Raw genomic sequence first — 10,185 nt, forward strand, 5'->3', positions numbered from 1 at the left:
TTTAATTCCTTTTGAAGAAATTATATATATTTACTACCCACTTGTGGAATTACTATTTTCTTTTTTGTCCTGAAAGTTACCCAATCTATGCTTAGGGATGTGTGTTAATTCTGGCTGTTGGAATTGCTCATGTAATTAGAATTTGTTAGTGTTTGTGTGGAAAACTTGAGATTTCTATCCTAATGTGCTGTATTGTTCAGGGTAATTTTGGGAGTGTCGAGATGTGCCGGTATGACCCTCTACAAGACAACACTGGGGAGGTGGTGGCTGTGAAAAAGCTCCAGCACAGTACTGAAGAGCACCTCAGAGACTTTGAAAGGGAAATTGAAATCCTTAAATCCCTGCAGCATGACAACATTGTAAAGTACAAGGGAGTGTGCTACAGTGCTGGTATGTTGCCCATCGAAACCTATTTTGAACTCAAGCTATGTTGTTGGCATCCTGGGTAATAGAAGCACCCTGTCTCAACATGTGGACTTATAATATAACAGTGCCCAGAGAGAGAAGACTGAAGACTGCTTGGTGATGGTGAACTGTAACTACAGGAAGTCTCTGGCTAGTCGGTTAATCATCCTCTTCACTGAAAATGGTTGTTATTCCCTTGCTTATGCTTATTAAGGGAATATCATTTTCAAAGAAAGAAATTGTCTTTGCTCATATTTTCTTTAAAAATATAATATTTAAATTAGATGCTTTTTGTTCAGTACAAAATGAGGAGAAAGGAAGTTTTCTCAGCTTATTTTGATTTGCATACAGGGTTACAGAAGACTAAAACAACTATTTTGATTCAAAAAGCCTGTGTTCTTTACTATTTCACCTTTAATTTACAATCAAATTCTTTCATCTTAGACTCAGATTTTATATATCTTTAAGTCATTTATGAATGGTTGTTTTTTAATATTTCACCCGTAAAATATGGCAAAGTTTACATTATGTTCCCATTTGTGTTTTAAAAGGCCGGCGTAATCTAAGATTAATTATGGAATATTTACCATATGGAAGTTTACGAGACTATCTCCAAAAGCATAAAGAACGAATAGATCATAAGAAACTTTTGCAATATACATCACAAATATGCAAGGTACCTAATATTCTGGCTATTTGTTGTAGATGAAGTGAACATGTTTAGGTAATTGTTAAGAAATTCTCTAGTTTATCTTAGATAATTAAGGGAGTATAAACAGGCAAGACCATTGAAATTGTTTATGTTTACAAAACTGGCTGAAAGAAAAAAATGTTATTTTTATCCATAGGGTATGGAATATCTTGGTACAAAAAGGTATATCCACAGGGATCTGGCAACAAGGAATATATTGGTAGAGAATGAAAACAGAGTTAAAATTGGAGATTTTGGGTTAACAAAAGTCTTGCCACAAGACAAAGAATACTACAAAGTGAAAGAACCTGGTGAAAGTCCTATATTCTGGTGAGTATATTTTAGTACAGTAAAATGAAATTTTAGAGCATAAACTTCAAACTTTATTTTTACCATTATTAATAGTTTGTCATTTATATATTTACTAGAGGCCTGGTGCACGAATACATGCATGGGTGGGGTCCAGCTGGCCCGCCCTGATTGGGGTGGGGGAGGCGATTGGAGGCGGGGCCAGCTGGGGGGCAGTTGGCAGGCTGGCCCTGCCCCCTGGTCAAACTCCCGGTTGAACTCCCAGTCAAGGGGACAATTTGCATATTAGCCTTTTATTATATAGGATAATAGTAGCAAAAATTTCTCATGTATTTACATTGGGCTTAAATGCATGTCATGGATTATCTCATTTAATCCTCCTAAGAATTCCTGGAGAATATGTATTAGTTTCTCATTTTAAGCATGAAGGAACTGAATTCTAGACAGGGTAAATAGCTTGTTCAAGTCAAGGTTTTTTAGATTCCACATATTATATCAAGTGAAATCATAGGGTATTTGTCCTTTTCTGTCTGACTTATTTCACTTAGCATGATACCCTAGAGGTGTTGGAGGTGTCCTAGGGAGATGGATGAAAATGGTGAAAGGGAATAAGCAGTACAAACTTTCAGTTATAAATGAAGTCACAGGGGTATAATGTACAGCACAAGGAAGATAGTTAGTGGTATCATAACTTTGTATGGAGACAGATGGTTACTAGATTTATCACTGTGATCACCTCATAACGTATGTAAATGTTGAATAACTATGTTGTACATCTGAAACTCATATAATATTATATGTCACTATACTTTAATAGAAAGAAAAGAAAGTATTAGTTAATTTTTTTTAAGTTTATCGTAAGAGGAGGACAAGAGCAAGAGGATCAGGGCTTGTAAGTGAGTGGCATAATTGCAGAGCAAACAGGGAGCAATTGGGGCTAGAATGATATTGAGCGCTGTACAACATGTTAATGAGTTCAGCCTTTATTTAGTAAACATTGTGTAGGTGAAAGATTTAGAGGCTTTATGCAGGGAGTCATATTTTAGGAATTTGAATTTACTTTTTTTCCCCCCTCCACCTCTACTTTTGGTGCAGAACATCAGTTCTCAAAGTATGGGGACCTCTAGGGAGTCTGTTACCAAAAGTTATTTTAATACTAATACTAAGATGTTATTTGCCTTTTTCACTCTCCTTTTTTCATGAGTAGATAGTGGAATTTTCCATAGGTTATACTCTCTATTAAAACCAAACAGTAAAGAAACTTTAAAAATGTAAAACAATGCTACTCTTCTCACAGAAGCATTCTTTTTATAGTAATTTTTTTTCAGTAATTTTTAAGAGTGTATAGGGGCCTTTGACCAAATGGTTGGAGAACTGGTATAGAGGGTACATTGTATTAAGGTGAGGCTAACAGCAGGGAGAAGATAGAAAGAAAACAGTTTTATTACTGAATAAGCATTACTCCAGAAGGTAGTGCGCATCAAAAGTAATCTGCTTATAGATTACAAAGAGAAAAAAACACCTTATTCTTTCTTATGGCCAAGCAAATTCAACCCATTACATACGTTTTCTCATGATAAACCAGTAACTAGCCCTCAAGTGAGAGGAGTTGACATCACATTTGTCACACGTGGTTCATCCTAAATTCTCTGGGTAATTGAAGTCACCATGTGTTAGCTAATTGGCTTTATCAAAGGAAAAATAAAGTCATTACTTATGACAAGAGATAATTTTGTAACTTGGAAGGAGGCACCTGCTAAAGTCAGGTTCCTACCGTCTTACAAAAACTGAGAAGTAGTGGTGCTAACTTCCTTGATGATTATATTACAAAGAGATGGTTCCCAGGTTCTGGAGAAAAACATATCATAAAGCTGGCAAGAGGCTTTTGAGCAAAAGCTTTAAAAAATATTTACATACATTTGAAAGAGAGAAAGAATTTAGTGGTAAGTTTTCTAAAGTAAATGCTTTAAGAAAATAGGGGGAAGAGCCATTTTCCTCATTTTCAACAAGGAAAATTATATTTTTTCTTTTTGATTTGTATTTATTCTTACATTAGTGATGGGAGAGAGAAACAGCCTTAGAGATTGGGGGAGGGAGGAGTGAGGAGGTGATTACAGGAGTGCTTTCAGGAAAACCAAAGGATGAGAATATTTTACAATGGTTGGGGGAGTAGCACTATCTTCAGGGATGTTATGTTCCATTTGTGGGCTAAAGCTAACCTTTATTTAAAAATATAACTAAAGATGTAATGTGTTTTAAAAAACTAAATATAAAATGAAAATAGCATTGCATGGTTAACTGTGTGGCATAGACTACAAGTATAGAAATTCAGTAGCATTGAGTCATGAAAACCTTGAGTAGTCAGAGAAGGATTTGTGGAAGTGAGTATATTTTCAAGGAGAGATTAAATTTTTGTAATTCATATTTTTAATCTTTTTTAAATTTTATTGTTTAAGGTATTACAATTAGTAGTACATATGTCTCTTCCCCCCCCCCACCCCCCACCCTCCACTGACCTCCTCCCAGTCTCCCTACCCCCTGGCACTTGCCCTCACCACCGCACTCCCCCCCAGTGTCTTGTGTCTATTGATTTGCTTATATGCATGCACACAAGTCCTTCGGTTGATCTCTTACTCCCCCAACCCTCCCCTGCCTTCCCACTGTAATTTGACAGTCTGTTCGATGCTTCTTTGCCTCTATCTATTTTTGTTCAATAGTTTATAATGTTCTTTATATTACACAAATGAGTGAGATCATGTGGTATTTATCTTTCACTGACTGGCTTATGTCACTTAGCATAATGCTCTCCAGTTCCGTCCATGCTGTTGCAAATGGTAAGAATTCCTTTTTTGCAGTAGCGTAGTATTCCATTGTGTAGATGTACCACAGTTTTCTAATCCACACATCTGCTGATGGGCATTTAGGCTGTTTCCAAATCTTAGCTATGGTAAATTGTGCTGCTGTGAACATAGGGGTGCATATATCCTTTCTGATTGGTGTTTCTGTTTTCTTGGGATAATCCTCATCAATCTTAAACAGATCTCTGTCAGGGATAAACTTAGCAATGTAACCAGGATATTCACAGTCCATTAGCCCAAATTCTCCTTTGGTTAGTGTTAATACTTGAGTAGATAGTAGCACCATTTCTTCCTGGACTTTCTGTTTTCTGTGCTCCTTCACAAATATCACTTCCTTGAGATGAGCAGCTTCTTTCTTTTATATGTTAACTAGAGGCCCAGTGCATGAAATTTGTGCACGGAGAGGGTCCCTAGCAGCTGCTGGCCGGGGCCTCCCTTCACACCCACCTTGGTCTGGTGCAGCCCACTCAACTGCTCCATCATCCCGCTACAGTCCCACTCTCATCGGGGCCCATCGGGGCTAGCAGCACCACCACTGCCGCCACAGCCAGCACCACGTCGCCAATGCCCGCCATGTTCCACACTGTCCCCTGGTGGTCAGTACACGTCTAATTCCTGGTCGGTCAAACTCCCGCCCAGAGGGACAATTTGCATATTAGCCTTTTATTATATAGGATAGTTTCAAGTCTTGCTCCAGTTTAGAAGCAACTTTTTCTCTCTATGGTACTTTGCAATTAACCCTGGTGTTTCCTATAGAGGCAAAAAAGATTTTTTTTTTTTTTAGTTTTGAGTTATCTTTGTGTATTTGGAGGTTTGGACCACTCACAGGTTTGATATTCACTAGGAGGATTCATAGCACTCAGCATACAGCCATACTTGTAGCTATGATTCTATACAGGGAACAACACAGAGCAAATCAGCAAAGGAAAAGGAGTCTGGGGCAAAACTGGAGGAAACCAAGCACAATCTTCCAAGGGTCCTCTCTCAGTAAAGTCATATGGGACACACTTCCTTTTCCCAGCAATAAGTTGTGACAACACAGTGCCCAAGGTTTGTATTGGGACTGGACCCGAGAGCACCCTCTGCCTGGTATGTACCACCAGTTCAGACCTAGAGGGAAAATGGGCTTTTGGCACAAACCATGTAGTTGGCAGAAACATTTTAGGCACAGTGAGCCACTCTTATCATTTAGGGAATTGTGGAAACACTCCTGAAATCTAAGTTCTGGGTACCAGTCAAGTGTCAACATGGCAAGCAGGCCTTTTTTAGGATGACAGCCTCAAGCCTGCTTGCTATGGTAACTCTTTCCTATACATCTGGCTTTTTTTTTTTTTTTAATCCAATTGGTTTGCAGGTACAAACAAGAGTTGGCACATCAAGTAACCGCCTTTTAAATGCTTTCCTATTTCACAGGTATGCTCCAGAATCACTGACAGAGAGCAAGTTTTCTGTGGCCTCAGATGTTTGGAGCTTTGGAGTGGTTCTGTATGAACTTTTCACCTATATTGAGAAGAGTAAAAGTCCACCAGCGGTCAGTGTGTTTTTATTTATTTTCAACTTTTTTTTTAATATGAGAAAAGCTTTTTCCAAACAATAATAGTAAGCTTAAAGCTTATCTAGCCTTTTCTTGCTTATTTGTAATACAACATCCAACAAAATAACCCTAAACTTATTCATTAAATTAACTTGAATTAAAAAAAAGAGGGATAGAGTACTATTTACTATATTCTCTTAATATTATTCTTAATACATCCAATAAACTCATTCATTCTAGGAATTATTGCAAAAGTTAAAGTAAACCTTTTAAATAATTTTTTCCTGATCGTTGTAGAATTTTCTTTAATATAGAAAAGTATGAAAAAAATCCTCTCCAATTCAACTACTCAGAGGTAACTATTTTAGTACTGTGGTATGTTTTCTTCCTGGCTTCTTTTAATTTTATATGTAAAAGTGAAACTGTATTAAAATAATTTTTTTATAAAATAAAGGTTATACTATACAGCTTGCTATCTTGTTTTTTTTTTTAATTAAGTATTAGAGCATGGATATTTTCCTATATTAGTAACTACTGAAAATATGGCTTCTAACTTTTGGATAGCATTTCATAATAAGGATATAATTTCTAAACAATTATTTTCTATTTTCAGCCTTTTAAGTAACACCTCAATGAACATAGTGAACATCCTTATACATAAATATTTGTTTCTCTCTGGTTGTCACCTTCGAATAAAAGTTTAATAATAAATGAAAGGATATGAACTCTTTTAAAGGTTCTGAGTATTTCAAAATGCTTTCCAGAAAAGCTGTATCAGATTACACTCTAAATAGCAGTGCACAGGGTATGTGCATTTCATCATTTGACAGTATCCACTATTATGTTTTTATGCAGCTTTGCCAAATTGGTAGGAGAGAAGTTGCATCTATTTGATCTGAAATTGCGTTTCTCCTATTACTGTGACTGAACACATACTTATTGGGTATTTGGTGTATATATGTGTGTACATTGTCTCCTTATGTGCTTTGCCAATTTTTATTTTGGTAATTTTTCTTACCAGTTTATAAGAGCTCTCTATATTTCAATAAAGGATGTGTTGTAAATATTTTCATAGCTTACAAGTCAGATTATTATGAATTTTTAACACTTGAACATATTTTTCTCTCCATGTACTTTTACTTAAACGTTTATTCTGCACTTTCTTTTTATTATGCCCTCTTTTACATTCAACTTTTTATTTCAGCTGAAATGTAATGTAATGTGACATGTTATAACAATAGCCACCAAAAAAAAAATGTGAATATGGTTTTAGTTCACTTGTTTTGGGCCCTTCTCAGGGAATTTGTGTTGAGTATATTACATTTATAGAAATGACATTATAGAGGTTGCACATATAACAATCCTATGTAAAGTATTCCTGAAAAGGAAGTTTTAAAATAGTTTGACTTTTAAAAATATTTTTCATTGATTTTTTTTTTTTTTTTTTTTTTTTTTTAGAGAGAGAGGAAGGGAGAGGGATAGAGAGGTAGAAACACTGATGAGAGAGGAACATTATCAATCAGTTGCCTCCTGCATGCCCCCACTGGGGACCACAGCTGCAACCCAGGCATGTGCCCTGACCAGGAATCGAACCAGCAACCTCTTGGTTCCTGGGTTGATGCTCAACCACTGAGTCACACCAACCGGGCAAAATAGTCTGTTTTTAAAATGTTTCAAGCATATAAGAAAGCATACATATACAGAATTGTTCCCATTTATTGGAAGAAGTTGAGAAAGATTTCTGCTTTAAATTAAATGTACCCAAAAAATCTCACTGAAATGTGGGTTTATGTTTCAGGAATTCATGCGTATGATTGGCAACGACAAACAAGGACAGATGATTGTGTTTCATTTGATAGAACTCTTGAAGAATAATGGAAGATTACCAAGACCAGATGGATGCCCAGATGAGGTGACAAATTTATTTATTTATTTTTTATCCACAGTAATAATACAATTTCTTGCTCTTTTAAAACAAGGACTTCATGTCACTTCATCAAATTTAATTAATGAGCTTTTAAATAAATAGCATAATCATATAACTATGGATCTGGGCACAGATACCTATATGAAAGAATTAAGTGGGAGTTCTGAATTCATGTGTTCTGCCAATTAAAAAATAGCACTTTGTTTTCATTGTAATTCTGGTTTATTTTCTCTTTTACAGATCTATGTGATCATGACAGAATGCTGGAATAATAACGTAAATCAACGCCCCTCTTTCAGACACCTAGCTCTTCGCGTTGATCAAATAAGGGACAACATAGCTGGATGAACGAAATGAACTTCACTCTGAGACCAAACTAAAGTTAGAGAACAAAGTTTTGTATTTCACATTGCTGTGGACTATTACTACATATATCATTGTTATGTATATCATGTTGCTAGCCACAAAGATGTGGAAATATCTGCTCAAAACTTTCAAAGTATAGTGTGTTTTTCTTTATGGGGACACCAGTAAAAAAAAAATTAATGAAAAGTTCTGAGTAAAGAATTTTGTAAAAAGTTTCATGAACTTATTAGGCAATTAACATCACTTTTCTTTGGCAAAAGAAAAAAAATAGATGTTTTTTAACTCAGAATTTTGAGAGATGAAAAAATTATAATATAAATTTTACAATGTTAAAGAAGCACAGGATACATATGTACAGTTTTTACCACAGTGAATGTATAATACCTTGGCATCTTGTGTGATCTTTTACACAAGGGCTGTTTCATTAATGGTGTTTTCTAATTTTTCCATAGTTGATCTATAATAACTTCACTATACAAACAAATTAAGATGCTCAAATAATTGAATAAGCACTTTTGTGTTCTTGTTCATCTATATCACTGGCCAGCAATATAAGCAGGTGTACACTTTTTGCTTATCATTCTATGTACTGTAAATATTTTTCAAAGAAAAGGGAACAAATGTTTAGTTTTATTTGTATAGGAATTTCCTTGACTATAAAGAATACATTTTGAAATGGAACAAGTTTACAAAGCTGTAACACAATCTATTTTCTTATTTGTCTCCTTTGTATTTATTTGTGATGAGTATGTTGTGTGTTTTTTTAAATAGATCTCTAAATTTTTCTAAGACTGGTAAATAGTTTTCTTTTAAAATTTTGAGATTACGAATGCAGGAATATTGTCATCCCTTGAGCTATTGGCTGCCAATATGATTCTTTAATCCTTGGGACCTATCATTATGCATTAAATTTAAGTGTAAGCCATATGATACATTGTTTTTTAAATGTATAAACCTATTAAGATTCATAGTGTGGGCTAGGGATTTTTTTTAAAGACTGTATTTTAGGGATTTCAGAAATCTCTTGTAGTCACAGAAGAAATTTTCTCTTCGAAAATTTAGAAAGTCTTACATTCAAAGGAGAAATGAGAGGAAATTGGTAAAAAAAAAAAGGTATGCTTGTTATTTTATTCCAGAATGCCAGTAGAAAATTCATAATATTCCTCTAAGAAAAATGAGAGTATACATATTTTCAGTGAAGTATAATGGGTTGTTTGTTGTCTTCGTCATTTGTTTTAGTGCTACTCCATTTTAGACACCGTACATAATATGAGGTGGCATTTATTGTTATTTATAAAAAGTTTAAAATAGTATTTGGGTTAAAAAGAAAATAATTTCTTACTCTTGTTTCAGTGGTATGTGCTATTTTTTAAACAGACTTTTAATAATTTTTCTGATTATTTTTTGGAGCTAGTTTTAAAGTGAAAATTCTCTAAGAAAAAATGTTTCACATGTAAAGTTTGAGATTCTTTTGGTTGTAAGGAAGGAAAGAGGAGAAATTCTTTTTACATGATCTTTAAAATATTTTAGTGGTTACCGAATGAAAAAATCATTTAAAATTTTAAAAGATTTCTAGTAGATATTTTGATGAAAGTTGAATATAATTTTTATTTAATTTGTAAAGACTCTTAAAGATCTGTAAATACAGTGCAATTAAAGATCTTCGTTTTTGCTACTTTTCAAGTAAAAGTATGATGATGTGCTTGATTTCAGATTTTTGTATTAAAACTTAAGTTCTGAAAGGTAGAATTTTAAAGGTCTAAAACATTTTGTTTGTTTTTATTTATTTAATTATTATTTTCTATTGATTTCAGAGAGGAAGGGAGAGGGAGAGAGAGATGGAAACATCAATGAAAGAGAATCATTGATTGGCTGCCTCCTGCATGCACCTACTGCGGATCAAGTCCGCAGTCCCTGGCATGTGCCCCTGACTGGAATGGGATGCTTCAGTCTGCAGGACGATGCTCTATTCACTGAGCCAAACCAGCGAAGGCCATCTTGTTTGTTTTTAAAAACAAGGATGTTAACTAGATTTTCTTTTTAAAACGTTTTTCATGTTTCAGTTTTTAGTTGTAGAGAAGAAATACTTTATAAA

The 10,185-nt window shown here is 34.6% G+C and overlaps 1 protein-coding gene across 3 annotated transcripts in view; it reads left to right on the plus strand.

Moving 5' to 3' along the window:
- The window catches only part of JAK2 (Janus kinase 2), a 104,130-nt gene extending 95,251 nt beyond the window's left edge, over window positions 1–8,879 (plus strand). For all 3 annotated transcript variants that reach the window (XM_079791143.1, XM_079791144.1, XM_079791145.1), the window contains 6 exons: window positions 201–390; window positions 957–1,081; window positions 1,254–1,426; window positions 5,677–5,794; window positions 7,596–7,709; window positions 7,965–8,879. In XM_079791143.1, coding sequence (XP_079647269.1) covers window positions 201–390; window positions 957–1,081; window positions 1,254–1,426; window positions 5,677–5,794; window positions 7,596–7,709; window positions 7,965–8,072 — 828 coding nt within the window. In that variant the 3' untranslated portion in view covers window positions 8,073–8,879. The remainder of the gene's footprint in view (window positions 1–200; window positions 391–956; window positions 1,082–1,253; window positions 1,427–5,676; window positions 5,795–7,595; window positions 7,710–7,964) is intronic.
- The last annotated feature ends 1,306 nt before the right edge of the window (window positions 8,880–10,185 follow it).

This window comes from Cnephaeus nilssonii, assembly GCF_951640355.1.
Source record: "Cnephaeus nilssonii genome assembly, chromosome: 14".
Classification (NCBI taxonomy): domain Eukaryota; kingdom Metazoa; phylum Chordata; class Mammalia; order Chiroptera; family Vespertilionidae; genus Cnephaeus; species Cnephaeus nilssonii.